The sequence below is a fragment of the Notolabrus celidotus genome, chromosome 19 (assembly GCF_009762535.1).
Source record: "Notolabrus celidotus isolate fNotCel1 chromosome 19, fNotCel1.pri, whole genome shotgun sequence".
NCBI classification, from domain to species: domain Eukaryota; kingdom Metazoa; phylum Chordata; class Actinopteri; order Labriformes; family Labridae; genus Notolabrus; species Notolabrus celidotus.
The window spans coordinates 11,444,886-11,468,822 of NC_048290.1; the positions used below are offsets into that span (position 1 = coordinate 11,444,886).

Consider the following 23,937-nt stretch of genomic DNA (forward strand, 5'->3'; position numbering starts at 1 on the left):
TTTAAGGGTATTTCAGAATTATCCAGTCATATTGAGCTGCATTTGCACGAAGTCTTGTGTGCGTGTGTGTGTGTGTGTGTGTGTGTGTGTGTGTGTGTGTGTGTGCGTGTGTGTCTCCTCTGCAGCCTAATTGTGCTCTCTAGACAGACAGACAGTAGTCCAGGGGAGGGGGTGCAGCAGCAGTATGTTAATGTGCTAGTGAGCCAGTGTTGCTGCAGGGCAGGGGGGTGGCTGGCTGATAATGATAATGGGAGTTCGGGTTGTGTGTGTGTGTGCGTGTGTGTGTGTGTGTGTGTGGATGGGGGGTAGTCAATAGCTCATCCCCACATTGTCCCAGGATCCCCCACTGGCGCCGCGCAAGAGCGCAACGCAGGAGCCCGCACGGTTCAGAGGACTGCGCCGCTTTTTAAGGTGGTCTGGAAGCATTCAGTCAGGGGGAAAAGGTCTGTCAGAGAGGGACTGTGGAAGTGGCTGCAGACGCACTTTGTCCCCTCCCCTCTCCCCACGTCTCCAAACCCTTCCGTCTGAGTGTGTGACTGCAGTCTCCAGACTCCAGGAAGTAGCCAATTTTATCAAACCGTTTTCCATCTCAGTCTGGCTGAGAGGGCCTGTTTGCATAAAGATACAGAGCAAGGTTTTATCCACATTCTGCTTCACCATGATTGTTTTATCAATGCAAAGCAGACTACAAAAAGTTGTCTTCTTTGTATTGATAGAAAACAACAACTGATATGTCTCTTAAAAGATGAATTCAGCCAAATGGGCCTATCCTACCATCCAGCATGTATTAACCTGTAAATCCATATCCAAAAGGTGCTTTGGATACTAAGATATATCTAAATGAAGGGCTATTGGTAATTGATCACCCTTGTACTCACAATTAGAAGTAACATCGTAGTGGAACTTCTGATGTGCACTGCAGCTATCTTTGTGCACATTAAACACATGAAGCAGTCAAGTGCACCTGTAAGAATCCTTGGACAAGTGGAAGACGTCTTGTCTGAGAGCTCTGATTCATTTATTCATTTATTCATTTTGTCTGTTGTAGCAGATTGTAATCCCGACAATGTCAGCAGGCATGTCTCACCCTGAAGGGGTTCCATGGCCACATCAACCCACTTACAATACATCACCTCTCTTATTACATGGCTCCCTCCTTAATAAATCAATAATTTTAAACCAAATATTGATGTTATATGATGTTTGTCTTTGACTTTTCACATCTTTACCTCCTGTGCTCATCATCCCCCCCCCACTTGAAACATACCATCCTCAAATTGAGCAGACTTCCTAAATTGGATTGATATTGTTGCAGTTAGTCTGCCTAAATCTGTGATTAGAGACACATGCATAGCAACAGTGGTAGAGAAATAACTGTTGCCCAATCAGAATGAAGTATTTAACACAACCATGTAATAAGCCTGATATGTTACTGGCTAACAGATTAGTTGACTAGCTGGATTTTTCATCTCAAAAATGGATATTCATATGTAGTTCATTTTTCACAGCATGTTTTTCAATACATTTTTACAGCAACTGTTCTGTTATTGTATTTATTCAGTTCCCTAGCATGACAGTGAAGCTGCTAAACTATCACCAGTGCATGTTTGATATTAGCAACAGCACAATCTTTTTTGTATGCATTTGGCAGTTTAATGCACAGATATGCAACAAGACGATACCACATTAAAATGTCACCTTCTTCTTCACACTTATAACATATATGAGCATTAAAGCCTTAAATGGAGAAAAAAATGATCTATTTTTATATTGAAGGGTAATAAAACAGTCGGTTAACTGGAGTAATTTCTGTCCCCATGGAAGCAGATTTCTCCATATTGCCTCCTGTTGTATCTTTGAATTTAATTTCAGATTTTCTTCATTTATTTTCATTGATTTAAGCATGTTAAACTCCCTCACAAGTTTCCTTTTATATTGCTCAATTAGTGAAAGAAAACAACAACTTGTTAGTTTGTTCTTCAATTCGTCCAATCAAACAACAAGGTTTAAAGATTTAAGATATATGACTGAATATTTAGAGCTAAAATGCATATTATGGATCCCAGCATATGAAGTTTAATTACCTGTACCTCGTGACCCTCAGGGCTGTTTAAAAGGAAAGCGTGCCATGATGTCAAACAGCACTATAGAGGAGGCAGGATGATTAATATTCTAGATAGCAACTGTGGCCTTTACTATAATTTATTGACACAGTGACTGCTTCCAGACAAGGGGTCATGCATATGCAATTAAGGTGGCTTATTCTGTCTGAACCACAGATCTCAGAATAGGTTGAAGATGGCATACAGAGAGCTCGTCATCGCTGAGATAAGAACAATAAAAATAAGACATCTTTAATTAAAAAGATGGAGGAGACTCTTTTCAACCTCTCACGTCTCACATGATATCTCATCAGGAGAGAGCAAAAACACCCACATTGGTAAATGTCAGTGCGTAATTGAAAATTAAAATAATCCTAAGGTTGAACCTAAGGTTTAGGATTATGGGGTGGGTTCGGGGTCGGGGCTGGGGCTGGGATCTTAATTTATTCTATTTTAAGCTGTTTTTCTTGTACAGCACTTTGTGTTACAATGTCATTGTATGAAAAGCGCTTTATAAATAAAGTCTGATTGATTGATTGATTGATAGAGGCTGGATGTGCTCCAGTTCTCATTTTATTGTGTTGAAAGGAATTTGTACTATTTGTCAAAGTCTCAACCTCAATGAAAGAGAGAGAGAGGGAGCAGAAATTGTGTCATTTCCTGTCCTCCAACCAAACAGTGACCCAGTTTTTATGCAGAATCAAAATATTAGTTGTGGATCTACCTGTTTCCTTTTATTTATTCGACCTTCTGAATATAGTTAGAGGTCACATCAACATTTTTTCTCCTGTCTATTAATATAAAAGTCAGCTAATTGGTTTTATTTTGAAGATACAAATCAGACTTTAGGATATATTATTGATTAAAAAAAATAGGTCAATTCTGCTCTGACATGACAATAGTGATCCGCCTCAGACAGTTGGATATGAAGCCCACAAAGGTTTGAAATCTCATGTCAGGAGTTCATAAAGTGAAACATTACATTGTCAAGATAAGAGAACAGCTCTGGAAAATATTGGTCAATTATTTTACACCTGAGGGTTCAGGGCGAGACGGGTGCTGTAGCTACAAATCACAGAAAGCGTCTCAACCGCGAGAGGAAACTACAAGGGCTAATGATTACTTTCATTGTTGATTGATTGTCTGGTCTGAGAAATGTTAGAAAACACAAAAAAGAGGGGGGAATTGCCCAAGGGGTTGTCATGTAATAAATTCTTTTGTCAGATGAAAACTCCAAGACAAAATTATATTCACTGTATTTTCATATAGAAGAATAAAAGCTGCATGTCCTGACGATAGAACTAAAGAACAAAGGAGTCTTATATGTTCCTGATTGAACTCTGGCAATAAATTTAAATGTAAAATTCTAGCTACTTGAACAAAGAAAAAGAAAATAAGTCAAATTCTAGACTTTCCAAGACTGTCTGTATTACATTGATATCCAAGCACTAAGAGCTAAAGGTTTTCAAATGTGATCTAGATCCTTCCCTGTAACAACCATACAGTCTGCCGCTCCAACAAGAGTCTCTGGTTTGTTTTCTGTGAATACTGTTGACACCATACATCACAAAGAAAACCAACATTCCTCACCATCTGACTCGGCAAATAAGCACTGGACTGTTGCACATACATGGTATAAGTATATAATTATTTATGCCCCATGCTAGTGGGGGCCTCCCTGGAAGGTCCTAATTCCTCAATTACACCTACTTGTGTGACTGATGTCAATAGATAAGTAGATATACAGATTATGCTTCTAGTGTACAGCGCAAGCATGTGCATTTCATTACAGATGTATAGACCTGATAGAATCTAATTGTAGCCAAAGGGTAGAGGCTAATTCTCTCAGTTTTTCGCAAGCGGCAACCTCCAGTTTAAAAATATGAGTCCAATGCGGAAGTGCTAAAAGCTGCAGTTCATCGAGGATCCGCTTGAGGCTGGCTCTGGAAGTACCGGAAGTCACATACACATGAATGGGAAAAAGACGATCTTTACAGCAGAAATAAACATGTTTACAGCCTGGTACAAAAAACGAGTGTAGTCTGGATAGCTCATTTCTCGTTCGGCACACACTGTGAGGGGGGTGAATTTTTTTTGGAACGTGGCAATTTCGAAGATATTGAGATTACGAGTCTTCCAATGAGAGGCACATCTGACTGCGGGAACACTGTAGCTGTTGGCTAGGAGGGACAGTTGATCGGCGTGTATCCATGCTCATGCAGCGGAAGAACACCGTTCTGCGAGGTGCGTCCAAAAATAGTGCCAAAACAAAGGGGGTTTCTGACGGCAAACTGAATAGCTCCATTTTTTTCTACTTGTGCATGCATTTGCACCGTGATGGATGCCTGGACCATATTTTCTTAACTTTGGCGAAATTATGCAAAATAGGCGGCCCCGTCCGCAAGGAAAGTAGCCTAGCTTGCCAGCTGGTCCTCTGGGAATTTTCTGTTTAAAGGGGAAGAGCTCAACGGCACGCATTGTGGCTAGCAGGAGCAATAGTGTACTGTAACTCATACGACCCCACTTCAAAAAACTGAAATATCCCTTTAATATAGCAGCCTCTACCATTAGTGAGTGAATGAGTGAATGTGACGAATAGTGCAAAAGTGCTCTGAGTGTTCAGAAAGAAGTCCATTTACCATGCAGTAGATTGGAATATGCGATATATCTCAGTGTCTGTGACTTGATCAATAACCAACCTATGAGGTGTGAATATATGTGTGGTTGTTAAATGTTCTACAATTGTTCTCTCATAGTTAAATGATAGTTCAATCACTTCAGGCCCAAAGTCGTCTAAGACAGAACACTACAACTGGTAACAACTGGAGGACAAATGAATACTGTTGCATTTCTTAGGATTTAAGCCAGACTATGTATATGTATATTTGGAAGAGAAAATAAAGTGAATGTCTTACATTTTATTAAAAGTTAAATTCATACACACACTCAAAAAGATACCCACTTTCTCTTCAAGAAACCAACAGCTCAGCCTGTGGGTCTGTGATGTCTGAGATGGAAAAAGAAACAGTAACACACCACAGCCTGAAGACGGGAGTTAATCAATAAAAAGGAACACTGTGATACAATATTTACTACTTTTAATCGATCCAAACTTTCAAAGTCAGACTGATGCACTGTGATGCATCAATGGATCTCTACACCCTAACACCACCATCATACATTTATGTACTTGTGAAAAATTAATACGCAGCCAACCACAAGAAAGTATGAAGCAGATTGAAATAGTTGGCTGGGAGACATAATTAAACCAAAGCCTTATATCAGAGGCTATGCCCTTTAATTTGATGTTTAAGGTGCTCTTACTCAAGCAAATTTTGAAACGTGTTTTTATTTAAAAATTCATGTCTGTAAGCTGCTTTTGATTAAGGTGTCATCATGTTAATCCAGTGGAGGGGTCTGTATAGAACAGGTCATTTAACATTCCTTCAGACTGGTTTTGTTCAGGGATTCAATTTGTGACGTTTTATCAGAGTAGCTGGAGGCCTCGTGACCCAGTTCTCTTTATAGGCCATTAGTGTGAAATAATTTGGAAGATCTGCATACGTGTAATTGGGCTACATACAAGAGTGCCAAGGCCAAATGGTGACAGCAATGTCAGACACTCTGTCTGTTAAGCACACACTTTGGTTCAGAACAAAAAATCTCTATCATAATGGAGATGCTTGTCCATCCTTACCACTCACACTGCCTGCCATCCACAGCCATGTTGCTTTTAAACTTGGTTTGGATCCCATACAAGTGATACCAATTTCTTGTTGACCTCTTGAACACCCCTGGCTTCAATGTAGTGTACACAAGAAACACCAAATGTTCCTCATAGACTGCCATGAAATACTGTCAGGACATTGAAGCTCCCCAGAGGATATTTTGCAAGCTTTCCTCTTCCTTCATCCCCTGGCAAGTTAAACATGTCAGTGTGGTTTTTGAAATACTTCTTGGCCATTGATATTTTAAAAAAATTGAGCCAATCCATTGAGTGAAAGTTGAGATATTTTGCAAGCTAAGTAAGAACTTTCTGGGGCCTGGGTTTGGTCTAGTGGAAAAGCACATCCCCAATTTACAGAGGCAATATTCCTTGTTGCAGTGGTCGCTGGTTCAACTCCCAACAACAACCCTTTGCTGCTCGTCTTCTTCCACTCTGCTCCCCATATTTCATATTCCTCTTCAGCTGTGCTATCAATACAATGCAAAAATGCCCAAAATACAACTTAAAAATAAAAAAGTTAGAGTTTTCTCTACTGTTGCTGTTATCACCAGAGTCAGTAGGGTTCATCCTCTGGGGACCTTGAAAATGGTTTAAAATCTATTGTAATTTGTCCCAAAAAAATGACCTGGCCTTATTTCAAGGACCAATTGACCACCAATATCTTTCCCAAAATGTATAAAAGCCAAGACCTGTCACTGTTACCTGCACTTAAGTCGAAAAGATTCATCCTCTTTGGACCTTGAATGTTTGTAAGATATTTATTGAATTGTGTCAAAAAGTTACAGAGATATTTAAGTTTGGCCTGAAGTAGGAGATAAATTGAGCAATAATATATTTAACAAGATGTGTAAAACCTTTGACCTGCCATCGTCCACAAGATTCATCCTCTTAGGACTTTGAATATTTATTTGATATTTATTGAGTTTGTCAAAAAGTTGCTGAGGTCGTTAAGTTTGGTGAAAATTGGGAGACTATTCGAGCAATAAAATATTTTACAAGATGTGTGAAACCTTTGACCTGCCATTGTACTAAAGTCAAAGAGATTCAACCCCTGGGGAACTTGAATGCTTGTTTAAATTTTATTTGATAATTTGTTATAATCATGTTGACTTTTTTTGTCAGAACCAGGCTGATGGACCAACTGATGACAAAGATTTCTCCCAAGAAAAGTAACATTATTGACCTGCTATTGGTGCTGTCAAAGGGTGTACCCTCCACGGACCTTGAATGTTTGTAACAATAAAAAAAAATCTACATTTTGTTATGTTTTAGTTTAGGCATTAGTGATAGTCCAAATGACAAACACATCTCCGCTTCCACCCCTGGAGTCATGTTGCTAATTTTCTGAAGAAATAAGTAAATGAGTACCTTTTACATTTTCTCTCAACTAAGCTTCTTTAAGTTTTTAAATATGCAGATTCTATCTTGTGAAAGATCAACTGGACTGGTGACTGTGAAAGAATTTGGGCGATGTCATTTGATTCATAAAAATAGAAAAGCACAAGTACAAAAGCAAAAAAAACAGATAAGCTTCAGCAGAGGTATGCGTCACTTATAAAGTATGACTTAAGATGAGGTGACTGACGATTGCAGACATCTCTTGCAGACATCAAGCATTACACAGTCTGTCTGTCTCTTCTCTGTATCTTTTTATGGTTTTCCGTTTTGCTTGTTTCCACTGAGGATTTTCAGGTAAGAATATGTGTGTGTGTGTGTGTGTGTGTGTGAGAGAGAGAGAGGCTGAGCATTATCTGTTGATTTTGTATTTATATCTACCTCCCAGTGCTGTTTTCATGCTGTGAGCAAGCTCCCCCCCAGCTGTGACCTAATCCCAAAACTGTGGAGCCTAACGACCTTCCAGCATTACCTCGGTGATCTGTCATATTAATGAGTTCCATGTCACTGGGGGCAACCAGCGCTTAGTGCAGAGCCACTTCAGCAAACTGGTCTCCAGTGCCCTACTTTTTACATCCATCAGTCGACGCTGATCCGGGTTTGACCTCTGCATCTGGATCCACACTGCACTGGTAGACTGTATCACAAACTACCTATCCCAGAATCCCCTGCTCCATCCGTCTTCCTGCTGTCACCTGAAACAGGAGCCCACTGTAAGGTGACCCACCATGCCATGAAGGAACAAGGATGGCCATGTCACCTCTCCTCAGCCATCTGGTGCTGGGATAATAGAGCTAAAGCAGGTGAGAGTCAGTGCAAAGAGAGAAAGAGAGCATTAGTCTGGGTGGTTTGTCTCACTGTAACCTGCTGATGACCTCCCAGCTGTAAATGGGCCATTCTTTACATCAAATTGCATCCATTATATTGTCCTTGAGAACGAGAGAATTTCAAGCATGAAAATCAATACAATAGAGACGAAAAAGCATGAAATTCTCTTGGGAAGTGGGAGCGCCAGCAACACAGTGGGTGCCATTGTGCCATAAACTTTTCCCCCCGAAGTGGTTTCATAACTGTGTTTCTGCTGCCTCTGCAGCTACAGCCACAACAGGCAACAATACAACAGTAGATACAGTGCTTAAGTAGATTAATTTCTGTGATGTAGATTCAAACAGCTTATGACAGTGGGGTTTTTGAGGACGTTTTTTTTCTTTCGCAGAAGCAAAAAGAAACTGTTGTGAAAATAAGTAGAAAAGCACTCCTAGTTGAGATTTTGATTTTAGGAGTAGTACGATTATTAACTCTGCAGAAAAGATGATAATTGTTTACCATTAGCCTGTTTTTTAAATGAGAAATTGTTGCAGTTATCACTGCTTATGGTTTGAGTTACTGTATAGCTATTTGCCATTTAGAGAGGCACTCACCAAATATGCTTTCATTGCAGGACAGGATCTTGCTCCTCTTTTCCTCACCAGGGATGGCTGGAACCCAAGTTGTTTGTCAGGGTTGTGCTCATTGATCATCAGGCTACTTGTCAAATCTGTGCACAGTAACTGTCATCATTGTCAATTCTTGAGACCACCCTGAGACGGAGCCTCGCCAAGTTTATCAAATTAGAATGCTAAAGATCCCAGTTAGGAATATCTGTTGTGGAGTGTAGGAACTTCAAGAAGTACCTTGGCATGAGTGTTGATGGTGTGCTGTGCAGGATTGCTATACTTGGATACTGTCTCTGATTGATTTATTTTCCAAAACTGCTTTAGGTGTAACTCACTGTTTTTGATGTGAGCAGTGGCACCCCCTACACTTTGTTTTTTCCTTTCTTGTTCCTTGTTCTTTTTTGTGTGTTTGGTTAGGTTGTCTTTGTATTGTTTGTATTGCTCTGTGTATTTTTATGTTTTCAATGCTGTCACTATAAGGAAGTGTAAAATGGACACTGTCCACAAGAGATATGATCTCTTTTATATTTGCATAAGCTTCCCTTTTTACAATTTCTGATTGTTTGCTTTATTATGTGTCTGTATTGGAAAAGTTCAATAAAAACCTGTTAAAAAAATTAAATAATTAGAATGCTAATTTAAAAAAATCTTTTTTACCACAGTGTCAACAGGCAGAGGTGAAATGTATCAGCCTCCTTTCAGCAGATTGTTTTAAAATGGCGTGTGAGCAGATTGTTCCTAGTGTTGCTTTAGCTATTGAGACTTAATTACTGCTGTTATGGCGTTTTGTCCAATCAGAATCATATTTTGAACACAGAGACTTGCTGGTTTCTTACCTATCTGGTTGACACAACACAACCACACTTCTTCATTATTCCCTTTCTATTGTCTTTGCAGATTATCAGGAACCTACACAATGTTAGAGAGTATTAGAATTGTTGTGCTGCAATGCTAACTCTTTCCTAGCTATAGCATCATGACTAACAGAATAATAAGAAAGTGGAATCAATCTTTTCATTTCATTTGCAGGAAAGTTAAAGTCTGTTTTTACTTTATGAGTTGTGTAATGCAATGAACACCAAAGTGCATTCAAGGCTGTGAAAGGACTGTTACCTGCTCAGTATAATGTCAATGCCAATGAAACAATTTGTACAAAAAATGAAAAATGAATCACTTCTTCATGTCTGCATAATAATCAATGGACACTTAGGCTGGTTTGGTTTATCATTTTTATTTAAACTCCTATTTTCAAAGTAATATTTGCCACAAAATGACAGCTCTTGTCATTATATATGTAATAATATAAAGCCAGTTTCCCACCTGGGAAGAATCAAAGTAAAGTACCACCAATTTCCTCATCAGCAGCAGTCAAGTCAGGACTACCGATTACATTTCAGGGGGCTAAATATAAAAAAAGAAAAAACAATATACATGAAAATAAATAATTTAATACAAAGTCTCTAGTTAAACATGCAAATAAAGTGACAAATCAAAGAGATGACTGTAATTATGCACATTAGGACAGGAGGTTGAATAACTTGTCCTAGTTTATGTACTTGCCTTGGGTTACCATAGAAAAACGGAAACAACAAAGACAGGAGAAAGTCAAATAAAAGGGCTAAAGTAACAGTGAAATTGTCTGAATCGTAGCAATATGGACATTTTATATAATCAAGAAACTTAAATTAATTATTAATTAAACTGTAGTTCAATGGGGGGAACTTGAGGGTGCCACCATGCAACAATGGTGTATTCAAATCTGAAAATTCTGTGACTTTCTGTTGGTTCTCTTGGTGACCTTTTGGAAGCTTAATATACAAAAAACAAATCTTTATACACAAGCATTGTTTCCAGAGAACAATGCTGGTCAAATGAAACGCTTTTGTATGAGATAATCAACTTAATATCATACAAGTTACTCGTGAAGTGTAGGTTTGAAGACATGTGGCTGTCTGGAAATATAACTTGTTACTATATCTTAGCAGTAAACGCAGCATAAGTCATCTTTCACCAGTGCAAAGAAAATTGACCTTTTCTTTTGAAGCATTGAAAGAAACACAGGATTATCCACCGCCGAAGTCCTGAGCTCCACACAACAAGAAAATGTTCAACAGGAGAGGTGTTACTCATGCCCAGGTGAAGCTGCTCTATGTTAACCAGGTATTCCCTACGGGACTGACTATACATGAGTGGGTGCTACAGTGTGAACTGCTAACCAGAACAGACGAAGCTTCACAGTGTAGAAGGAAGCAGAGGGATTATTATGATATGAGGAAAAAAAAATCTGACTGTGCTGCATAAAAGAAGAAAAAACAGAAACCGCTCTGTACAAGGTTGAGGCACTTTCAAAGCAGCGTGCACACACTATAAAGGGCAATGCGCACACACTCACCCAAATGCAAACACACCTACACAGGCACACACAGACAGACAGACATACACACACACACACACACAGACAGACACACACACACGCACGCACGCACACACACACACATGCCGTCAGTCTTTTTTTTGTCTCCTACACTGAATGGGGAAGAATACACTGGCAGTCTGACTGCAGCGGGCGCTTCAGCCGGAGTCCATGCTGAAGAGCTCGATGCCATGCGGGCTCCAGTGGAGGCCGACTCCGGAGTTGAAGACGAGGGACCAGACGTAGGGGATGAAGAAGTCCTCCGGCTGGTCTTCCTCCACGTACTTAAACTTGAGCTCTGGAAACTTCTAAGAACACAAGAGAAAAAGAGAGCTCGTCAGGATTCAAGAAGGGCAGAAAATTGAAGTTATAGACATTTTACAGAATGTTGAAATTTTACAGTTGAGAAAAGTTATATTGTTATCCCCAAGTCAAAAATGTACTTTGGAAGAAAATGAAAAAACAAATCAGCTTAGTGGTAACAGTTGGCTTACAAAGCGCAGTCACTTGGGCAGCTAAAAAATAAGATCCTTGGGCAGGCACTAAACCTCCTGTGAAATAAAGTCAGGCATTGTATTAAGATGCAAGCCAGACTGTAGACAGTTGGGTAACTTAATCTGCAGCCCTTTTGAGTCAACAGTGTCTACATGAAGATTAAAGGGGGTGAGAAATTGTGCCAATTTTTAAGACGCCACTTGGATGATAAAGGACAATCCAGGGAGGCTGGTTTGAAGCCATATATCAGAGTTTATGTGCTGGTCAGATAACCAAAAACTGCACAGATGTTTGAAACACAACTAGAGTGAGTTTTTTGGGGTGTGTGCTTTGATCAAGAAAAGAAATTCTGATTCATTTTTTCCCATTCATGATTTTACAAGACTTACAGCATTAAAAAGCAGCAGCAGAAGCCCCTTAACAGCTTCAAGAGCCAGGGGACTACAAGAAGAAAGGACTACAAATAGCCTCTGACACCTCACACACGCTCTACAACCTCTGCAGCCACTTATCTGCAGACACAGATCTCTCCCTTTAAAGACAAAATGTGCCATGACTCACTTTGTGCCAACTTCCATCAGACTCATTAGCACTTGAGCTAACCTTGGTGCTTGACCGACCTCCAATGCTATTATACAATAATCAGTTTATTCACAGACATTTTTAGTCTGACTTGGTGTTACTGGTGACATTTGAAAATGTTCCTTTCAAAGCTGCACATGTGAGGCAAGCTTTGGGTAGTGTGTGCACTGATGCTTTTACACAAATGAAGTTCCTAACAGATGAATACAGTTTTTAAGCACAGCATGAGCACTTCTACAGGTTGTAATTGACATAAGACACCCTTTTTTGTACATAAGATTAAGAACATAGTTGTAGGGATGCATGATACTGGATTTTTTGCTGATATTTTAAAACTAATTTAGCCAATTACTGATACCGATATTTTTTTCTGCACACCAAATTGCAGATATCATCAATTCTCTTCTGTATTGGAATTAGCGTACAGTATTATGGTGATACTCTTATCACATTTGTTATTTAATATTAATTTCTTGTGGAAAATAAGAAAAATACTTAATACTTAAAACTGCATATTCATTCATGACAATTGCTTTAAAACAAAATTCCTACAAAAAGATCCTACTTAAAACTTGGATGATGCTCTCCCTGAGACAATCATAACAATACCCACAACCAGGGCACATCTGGCCAATTTCACAATTGACATTATAAGTAAAACTAACCTCTGTTCACAGGGAACATGTGAAAAGTGCAACTGTACAGCAATTAAACCCAAATTAAATAAAATGGTTTACTCTTTGACAGTAAATGTGCCTAAATTAGTCAGCTACATATACCTTACAGACTGCTGTTTAAATTCAATTTTACCTTAAAACATGAGCCAGACATGTGTGCAGCAGCCCATTATTTTAGGTTACACGTGGATATCGGCGTGTTGGCCGATATCCGATAGTTCATTTTAAAGACAATATTGGCCGATACCGATAATGTACCGATAATATTGTGGATCCCTACTTAGTTGTTATTACTTTATAAAAAAATATATATTTTAAGTGAGCTACAAGTTTAGAGGTGAGTTTCAGCAAGAAACAAGAAATGTCAGTGCCAGTGTTGATAATGGTGATGATGCTGCACTTTTTTATACTTAACTTCTGCAGCATCTCATTAACAATAATGAGAAGGCTGCAGTTTTTGACCCTGTGCTTTTGTTGGGATTAACATGACCTGTGACACAAACTCCATTAAGACATTGCCTTCAACCACACCACATGCCGCCCCCCCCCCCTGCTCACATTAGATATTTATAAAGTGTTCAACCAGCAGAGTTACATCTCTCTCGTATGAACTGAGGTGTTGTTCGACAGGTAGGTTAACTTGTCTCTGGCCTCTCAGGACTCACTCTTCAGCAGGTACAGTAGCACTCTGGCAGATGTAATTCCATCTGTGTGTGAGGTGAAATAGCTTACAGGACAGATATCACTCTGCGGTCCGACCGCTGACCTCTTAAAGGGACGACTAATGTGCTAACGCCACCTCCTGACCCCAACGGGAGAGTGGATATCGACAGCTACTGTTTGGAAATAAAGCAGCCAGACTGTCACTCAAGGCCGATTCAGACACAAGCCAAAGAGGAGTAAGAATAAAGCTTAGGTTCAGAGCGGGTTGATGTTCCTGACCTCAATCACAACAAATAAATACACGGGGTGTAATTCTACTAGTCTTCATTTCCTGCATTATGTTATGTACTTTTCTTATGCAGAAATATTAAGCTAATTAAAGCTCATGTAAGGAGTTTCTATTTCCTGTAATGAAACAGATTGAAATGAATATTGATGCCTTTTTACAACTTAAAAAAGCAAACAAGACCATCATTGACAAGACTGAGTATTTCAATACAGTGGGTTTATAATGATTGTAACTACTGTAACTACCCTCAGTTTTTCTTTGGGAAATATATTGAAAAATAATAAAATAGCTATAGGATGTATAAAGAAAACCAAATAATCTAAATGGATAGGCAAAAAAAACAAAACAATAAAAAGAAAGCTTGGGGTTAACCATGCCTGATAAATTTTTCTGGCATCAACTTCATAATTTGCCAAATGTATTCAAACATAAGTGATTCGATTTAATGGATATGTTTAAGACTAGGCAGCCAACAATTAATCTTTATTATTGGCCTGTTCACAAAATGTCAAAATGCAGTGAAAATGCTTCAAATATCTTATTTTTTATAATAGTGATCATTAAAATAAAAACACTATTTTTTTTATAGAGCACCTTTAAAGGCAGATGGTTATAAGCATGAACTTGGGAAGATAACAGAATAAACATTCAAGAGTCAGGCTTAACCACTGGATCTCAATGGCAGATATCAGACAGTTGTTCATAATATTTGCTTGGAATTGACTAAATTAAATGTGATGCAGCTACATTTGTCCAATCTTCTATTCAATAAAATGGTTAGCTCTACTTTGAAGTGCCTGCATGAAAAAACAAACAAAGTCCTTACCATAGCAGCTAAAAGCAAACACACACAAGCCCACCTAACAGCAGGTAGGCAGCAGTAGAAGAGCATCAATAATACAGGGGGACCTCATTATATCCTCCTGTCTACACATGCATGTGCACGCACACACACTGCCGGTAATCAGTCTGCGGTGAAAGACGGACGCTGAGGGCCTTTATGCCGTGGTCCCAGTCCTGTCTATTGAGTCCCTGCTGGCTCTATTCACTGCAGCGCTATCGGTATCATAATGACACAGACAGCAGGGCTACGGGGTCACAGGCCATATGCCAGGCTACTGAGGCCAGACCACACACACCAGCAGCATTGTGAGGGCTAGACACAAAGCAGGAGCTGTATTATCTGCTGTGGTATTTGTGTGTAGGTGACTGTCTCGTAGACGAGCGTACCAACTCATCAAATGTTTATATGACAGTGACGCTGACAGTTACTCGACCCAGGCTCGCTTTTACAAGCTAGCATAGAGGTTACTATACGGTTATCCCTTTAAGATGCTAATTACTGTTTTTTAGTTACCTTCTATTTGTTCGATACGAAAGGATTAAGGGCACCGAAAAAAAAAATGAAGGTCCAATTTTTTTATTATTGTTATTATTCCGAGATTAAAGTCAGAATCCTGAGAAAAAAACAGAATTCTGAGAAAGTCACAATTCTGAGATTTAAAGGTGACATATCATGCAAAATCGACTTTTTAATGGTTCTCTACCTGAAACATGTGTCCCTGGCATGTCTACAAACCCCCCGAAAATGAAAAAAATCCATTCTGCCCCTGTTCTGATTTCTCCACCTTTCTGTAAATGTGTGCTGAAACAAGCCGTTTCAGTTTTCAGTGTTTTTCACACGTCATAACGCCAACCAGTCTGTAACTGAAGTCAGAGCTCGGAGCTTGTTCAGCCCATAGACTGTATAAAATACAACTCAACCCCTCCTCCGTTTTTCATTACATGCACACGTGTGCTAACAAGGAGCTTAGGGGGGAGGCATACTAGTTGTAGGCTGTCTTAATAAACACAAAGGTCGGTTTTACTCCCCACGTCTGCAGATTTGAAGATCTAGGGGATGATTTATATTTTTAATGGAAAAGTGCTAGCGCTAGTTAGCATAGTCACATAGCTAAATGTTCGTAACTGTGTACCAAGACACAAGTCGACATACTGACAAATAAAACAACAAGAAACACAAAATCTGTGACCAATCCTTCAGAAAGGTCCTGCTGCAGGTGCCTCTCTGTCAGGATCAGATTCTGGATCAAATTCAGAGGGTTGAAGTAACGCGGGTCTGTGAGCAGCCGTGTATATTCAGCCAACATGTAAACATTAGATCAACGTGCTGGAGAGCCGAGGCCACATCCACTTCCTGAGGGGGCGTGGTCAGAGTGCTCATTCTCATTTAAACGCACAGACACAGAAAACAGCCTGTTCTGAGCAGGGCTGAAAAAGAGGGGTTTACAGGCATGCAAAAATCTGATTTCAAGTGTTTTTTTGAGCAATAAACTTTAAAGACATGTTTTGGGGACCTCTTAGACCAATATATTTTGATGAAAAAGAGCATAATATGTCACCTTTAAGTCAGAATTCTGAGATTAAATAATAATAATAATTAAAAAATGGACCTTAATTAATTATTTTTCTCAGTCCTAATCCTCTTCCGTAGTTCCGTAAGCGCAAACAAATATCTGATTAATTTTCTGTCCTACTCATCATGATAAATGAAACCTAGCCAGTTATGCAAATGATGTAATTAAGATAATTAAAGCATTAATCAGAAAACACTATTATGTCAACATACAGTCCAACATATGTGGTGTTTACATTGTTTTTATTATAACAGAAATACATTAAATGTTTCCCTAGTGTATTTGAAAATCTAATCTCATCATCAATATGGAGTCATGTTGTGTAAGCTGTCACTGTCATGTACTGTTTTTATGTTATTGTTTTGATAAGAACATGTCTGTACACACACATACACACACAAACACACACAAGCTGCTGCGGCAATATAATGTAGCACAACACAGGCAGGACATTCAAAGGCCAATACTTCATTTCACATGCACAGCCATGACTTAATATACAAAGCACTTCATCATGACCTCTGTAAGCAGCATTCACACTTTATAAGAACAAGCGGAACAGATCAGGGCACAACAATAAGCACACAAAAGGTCTTTTCTCAGTTGCTACTGCATGCACGCGTTGAGCTTCTATAAATACAGGTGTGAGTGACATAACAGTGACAAGAAAAGAGAGGAAGAGGATCCCTTTCAACCCTCCTTTCAATTTATCTTACAATCAAGTGTCTGCTTCTCTCAGGCCTGTCTGGTTTGTAAGGTCATACAAATGAAAGAAAGGTGTGGTAATTTAAAGCTCCAATATTTCAAATAACCATTTTTTTTTAAGAAATCCATCACAATTGACTGGTGTGCTGTTGATATAATGGCATTAAACACCAACAGCATTAAAACAACAATAACGCTAATGAGGACTCTTCATACAAACATTTGTGTTATACTAAAACTCATCAAACAGCCCTAGAGGGACGAAAAAACTCTGAAATGTGGGGTCTATTGATGCAAAGAATGATGTCATTAGAGGAAAGTGTGGTTAAGCACGACCAGAGGATTGATGAAACTTTCATGCACTGTATAGCAATAAATAGCTAAAGCCAGATGGTTAGCCTAGCTTAGCTTAATCACAAGAGACAGGGAGAAACACACTTCTCTGTTCTAAGGCAAGAAAATCCACATACAAGTACAGCAAAAGTCTAATAGATACTATTAGGGATGCAAAGGGGTGGAAAATTACCGGTACATTTCTATGGGAAGTTAAGCTGGGGAGTTTTGGGAATATTCCAAATTGGAAACTTTCCATGGGAGAATTTATGGGAATTTATGGGAATTGAGGATTATTTAATGGAAAGGTATCATATCCAAGCATAAATATTTGTTTTGTTATGAGCAGACATCCATCCAAAATAATACAATTAAAACAGATTCATTTGTAAGTAGAACTTCATCAAGTGTTAAATATTTTATTGAAAAATCAATTCTTTCATTGAAAAACAAAAACATGAATGTTGAGTTAAATATTACTCATCCTCCCCGACCAAACCCATTCAAAAACTAACAAAAATGCAATCCCAACGAAGTCCAATTCAAAATGTTTAATGAAAAGAGCCCCTCTCCTTCGATAAAAAGTCCCATTCAACATGCAAATAAAAAAGCATCTTCCCTCAAGCTTCTCAAGCCTAACCTCTGCAGGACTTAGAAATCATCTGTGCATGTGATGGTGGAATGCACAGTGCATGTAGGGGGCGTGGTCTCAATAGCCCTGCAATGAGCAGTGTGCGATGTGCATGTGATTGAAGAATAGCATAGATATTCAACTGTACTTGCATGAAATCTGGTTGTTTTAGTCAGGATTATGCTAAAATATATTTTCCCCAACTATATTTAAGTTCACTATTAAGAGCCAACCTTCAGTTTATTAAATTCCCATTAATTCCCATGCAAAGTTTCCAACTTTGAAAATTCCCAGAATTTTGCAACCCTAGATACTATGTTGTATCACTGAGCTACGAAAACATTAAATTGCTGTTTCACCTGTCCACCCTGCTGCAATATAAACGCATCCATTAACACCTGACGAAACAGCAGACCCCTCATCTCATACTGGTAGATGGTAAATGGACTTGTACTTATATAGCGCTTTTCTAGTCTTTGCGGCCACTCAAAGCGCTTTTACACTACTCGTCACATTCACCCATTCACACCTTATTCACTCACTGATGGCAGTGGCTGCTACATAGTATGGACCATCAGCAATAGCTAATTTCTTTCATATACATTCACACACCGCTGAGCAACAGCGGGAGCAATTTGAACATCCTGTAGTTCAATCCTGTAGTGTGAAAGAGCACGTACAAGGGGGTTATGTCACGTGTACCGGAGCAAAAGCCAATCAAGACGCGAGCTGACTCAGCTGACTGACGGAAGAGGAAGTAAAAACAAAAAAAAAACATGGCTCTGGTGAAAACAAAGGTCTCTTGGATCTTCAAAATGGAAGACCAAATGGTTGATTTGTGGCAACAGCTATGAATGTTTATATAACGTTTTGTCCAAAACCTACCACAACAGGACGGACAAAGAGAAGAGCTGGACTGAAATTCCGTCCGCCATGTTTGTTTACACCGAAGTCACCTTTTACTATGCGAGATTTGGAATATTGAGCGTGAAGAACCTGATACTCTGCTGAAGAATCGGTTAGTGTGTGGTGTGCTCCGTAGTGCACACCACACACTATACGATCAGAAGAGAGAAAACTTGTGCGATCTGTCTTTTGTTATCATCAAGTGTGTAGTCTCTAAATGTGTGAAGGTTTGAAGAATCCTGTAATGTGTGCCAGCCTTTATTCAAGGACACTTCCGCATGTGACTGCCAGAGCTGGGATCAACCACCAACCTTTGATTGAGAGACGACGGTCTCTTACGCACTGAGCCACAACCGCCCCTACTGACACAAATATTATTGTTATTTTCCTATGTAGAGTAAAGGGACTAAAAGTGTGCACACAACCAAGTGTTGTAATGATAAGTTAAGGAACCTTTAATATATATACACCTTGATTTTTTACCTGCAGTCTGTTGACCTGGTTTGATTGGGAGTGCAATCAGCAGTCCTTATTGTCGACAAAGGTTAGTCGCTGACGACTCTAATGGCGGATAATTAGTGGTTTGCGTCATTGTGTGCGTTTTTCACATGGTGAGGGGACACAGCATTGTTTTCCAAAGCTGAGCTGCTGAGGTGTGAGACATCTCGCATCCTTACTATCTTCTGGTCAGAGGGGCACATGTGACATTCAACTTAACAACGCAAAGTTACGGTACAGCGGTGAGATTTTTCTTTCAATTACATTTCCTCAAGTTAAAACATTCATCTTTTCCTCTCCTGCTCATCTCTTGAACTCCGACCTTGTTACCTTGAATTAATCATTTTTATGATTCAAATGTAAAAGCTGGTAGAATAAGATCTGCTGATGATTAAGCAGTTCTTTATCCAACAAGCAGATAATCTTTTCACTATTCGATGACTACATGACTAACAAAATAGTCTGGTTGCAGCCCGTTTCTTATCCTATACTGTCTACAGCTCCAGCTTCATATTCAGCCGGCACAATAGTATTCATCTTCAGTGAGTGTTTTTTCTGAAATGTCAAGCTATTAGTTCTATTTGACATCAGAGAAGCAGGCGGTACATAGTCTCACAACCTGTCTAGAAGTAGCTAAAAATGATTCACACAATGCCACTTAAACTAACATTTCACATTGAAAACGAGACTCCAACATGACAAGTTCCTCCTGGGGAAGATATGATGAACCTAAACGGCAGTAACATCAGCATCCAAAGCACATCTAACCTTCTCACTAGATACTGAGCAAGAAATGGAAAAGAGAAAAATGATCCTTAAAGTACAATTGCCAACATTTTTCCTCCCACTTCTATATTGGACAGAACCACCGAGGGATTTGGTGCTGCGGGAAGTCTTGGATATCACTTCATGCCTCGCGGCAAAAATGTCCTTTTTGCGCTCCAGTGCTTTCTGTGAAAAAATCAGAGCATCTCTGGACTGCCACATCACATCCCTGCTATTATCTCCGTCTCTTATTCTGTCTATACTGTGGCTCCTTCTCTGTACATATCTCCTCTGACTCTCTGTTGCTTTCTCTGCCTCCTCCCCTCCTCTGTTTGGTTCTCAATCTGGCAGCTGTCTGGGCCCACTTGGCCCGCGCTCCTATCAGTTAGTTATGGGTCCTGGCGGGTCAGGCCCTCGCCCCTGAACACAGACTGACTGGCTGCCTGGCCTCATATCTGCGCTCAGGACTCTGTGTTCCCTTCTCTCCTCTGCACGCTGCTGTGCTGTCAGAGCGCGGCCAGACAGGGAAGAATGTGGCTCAGGAGCAAATATGAACTTAATACAAACACAAAAACACACAAACACACACACACACTAAGCTGCAGGCACATACAAAATAGGTTACATTTGATCACCTTTCATGGCCACTATGTAGAAATTCTGTAATCTATAATCTATCAAAAAATTTGACTGTGGAAATACCTCCACAACTTTTTGATAAATCCATGATGTGTTTTAGAGTTTTGTGTTGTTTGTCTGTAACTTTGTTGGAAATTTGTAGATCACTTTGGAGGATGACATTCTAATAAATCCAGGAAACTAACATCAGCCTTAGCAACAATTTGTTTTTCATGCTAAGTATTAGAGGTCGACTGATATAGTTTTTGTCAAGGGCCGACGTAGATAATTAAAGAGCAGGTTGGCTGGTATATAACGCTGATATCATTGTTTTATGGCCTTTGATAAACTACAAAAACTAAATAATAATAACATCCATTATTACATGTGCATTCCAATGTAATTTATTGGGTTATCTTAGCCAGTAACATGTTTTAGATGGATTTTGAATTACTCCAACAATACATTGGGGTATGTTGTAGATTTCAAACATGACTGATATCTAAGTCAGAAAAAATATTAAACTGCATCATTCTATACATCATAACAGAACTTATATAATCTGATTGGTCAAAACCCCTTGACAACCCCTTGACAATGGTTATTAACTTTCACAAACATGAGCAATGCCGGAGGCAAACTGATCACGTCATGTCAAATCAATCCGTGGAAAAGGGTTAGTTCCGGCACATTTTGCTTCTGCTTGTTGAACCCCTGGTCTCAAACTATGAAGCCCATGCGGAAGTGAGGCTGGCTGCAGAAACACCAGAAACCACGTAGACACCAATTCAAAAAAGACGATCTTTGCAGCATTAAAAAACATGTTTACAGCCTGATTCAAAAAACGGCTTGGCTCTGCGTAGCTAATCTCTCTATCGGCACACACTGTACGGGGGTGAATTTTTTTCTAACGCGATGGTTCAGAAGATATTAAGATTACGTTTTTGCCCAAATAAGGACATGACTGACTTGATTCACGGACGGGAACACATAGCTGTTGGCTAGGAAGCTCAAACTCCTTCTTATTACGTCACACTATGCCTGGTTGAGTTGCGCATTTCCAATATGGCTGCCGCCGTCGATTGCCCACAAAACAGTGCTGAGGAACAGATGGGTGACGTCACGGATACTACGTCCATTATTTACACAGTCTATGGTTGATGCAGTAGACCGTAAGGTGAGATAAAACCATTAGTTTCCGTCAGCATCATAACAATGTAGCTAAAATGTTAGTCTCAGTTAGCATGCCAAATCAGCAGGCTACAGACATTTACATATTGGATCCTGTCCAGCAATATTAGCAATGGCAGCGGAGAAGGTGAGTGAAACTTTAATATTATAATTTTTTTTTTAGAACTGTACAGTATACATAAATCATTTTAAATCATTAAAATAATCTTTTAATCAAGTGTTTTTCCTACGTACTTGTATCTTAAGTTACTAGCCACTTGCGCCTGGGCCTTGTCTCACCCTGTCGGGATTCTATTTCCCATAACCACCAGCTAACCATACATTATTCTTTACTTGTCAGCAGACACACTGATGAGGCTGCCTGCAGTGTCTGCAGACATTATTTATTTATTTTTTTAATCAGCCTCATGAGTGCAGACATCAATCAGCCTATGCTGATTATTTTGAAATGCCATTAATCGGCCTGATTAATTGGCCCGACTAACCAACCAATCAGTCTATCTCTTCTTATCAGCAAATGTTAGCATGCTCACACATTAAACTTTGATGATGATTAAACATGATACCTCCACTTTATACATGTCATTGTGAGTATGCTTCAACTAAAGTGGCCAAGTCTGCTTATCATGAGCAACCAACGCCCTTTTTTTGTGTTGAGTCTGCAGAAGCGCCATAATGAAAAGCTGCCATCATCACGCCTTTATACTTTCATACTGATTTCATAACAGTACAATACTAATTAACAATGTGAGATTTCATATTGTATTAGAGAGCTATGTGGCCCTCTTGCAGATAATGATGAATAGCCCTGCTCAATGTAATCCTGTAAATTCATGTGAAAAGGTTTTACAAACCTGGTTGCCAGTCTCTCCTATAAGATATGTCAACACTGGTTGGAGAGGAATTATTAGGGGGCTTTTTAAGATTCAGAGCATGGTTGTGCCTACAGTAAATTGACACAGAGCTGTTAGCATATTGAACATTTCATAGAGAAAATAATTGAAGCAGATTTGATTTGAATGAAAGTTGTTGCACAAGGTTCAGTCATTCATCTCTTCATATGGTTAACTTTTGAAATGCTAATGCAACACCTCACATTCTGAAGTATAGTCAAGTATGTGACATTGAAAAGAGCAATGTTTATAGTTTGAAGGAGCTACAAGTGGCAAATTCTACATAACCATTATTCTGTAAAGATGCTTCGACATAACTTCAGATTTGCACTGCTGTTATTTCTGCAGGTCTGGTTCACTCTAAATATGAGCAGCATCAGAAGTTTGTTGAATCCAGACACTGAATCCAAGCTTTTTCTGAATTAACTCCACTAGTCTTATAGAGACTTTACTCTGGGAAAATGCATTCACGCAGTGTGGGAAAGTAGTGCTGACTAGTCATCAGACCAATAAAGACCCAGGTACTGAGTAACAGCTGGTCAGCCCTGTCAGCCCTCCGGCAGCCCCCTCTGTCCCTTCCTGAGGAGCCAGAGAGTCTGTGGGCTATCACCGCTCAATAAGGCAGATTTCAGTTGGTCAGGCTAAACAACACATTCCACAGACACTGCCCATGACAGCCTCACACACCCTGAAACAACACACACACACGCACACAAAGAATAAGAGAGACGGTTGAGTGACGAGACAGTGAGGGCTGTCCCTGGGGTATTTACCACCTTCTTTTAACCCCTTCTTTCAGTTGGACCTGATTTGCATGTCCACATCTTTGTGTAAATGCTTTTAAGTGCATGTAGTTAACTGACCTTTTTGCAGTCAGTCTAGAGTTAAAACAACATGGTCAGGGTAATCTAAACAAAAGTATTTACTTTAAAACTGTAAGCTTTCATGTTAATCAATTTCAAGACAGCAAATTCGAGTTGTCTTTCAAAAGAGGGTGTTTTTATTTACTTAAAACAAACATACCAAATGAATTTAGTCTACACTGGTACATTTTGGGTTGTTTTTTGTAAACCACTTCATACACACCAAAAACACAAACTTTATAGGATAATGTGGCCAATTTGGTCACAATAAAGGCTAGTAATATGTCCACACAAAGCCGGTAAAATAACATTTTATCTCAATTTGAGCCCTTTTTACA

At 39.3% G+C, this 23,937-nt stretch overlaps 1 protein-coding gene across 2 annotated transcripts in view; it reads right to left on the minus strand.

Moving 5' to 3' along the window:
* Window positions 1-9,872: 9,872 nt before the first annotated feature.
* Window positions 9,873-23,937, minus strand: part of dym (dymeclin) — a 77,726-nt gene continuing 63,661 nt past the window's right edge. For both annotated transcript variants that reach the window (XM_034710226.1, XM_034710225.1), the window contains exon 17: window positions 9,873-11,381. In XM_034710226.1, coding sequence (XP_034566117.1) covers window positions 11,232-11,381 — 150 coding nt within the window. In that variant the 3' untranslated portion in view covers window positions 9,873-11,231. The remainder of the gene's footprint in view (window positions 11,382-23,937) is intronic.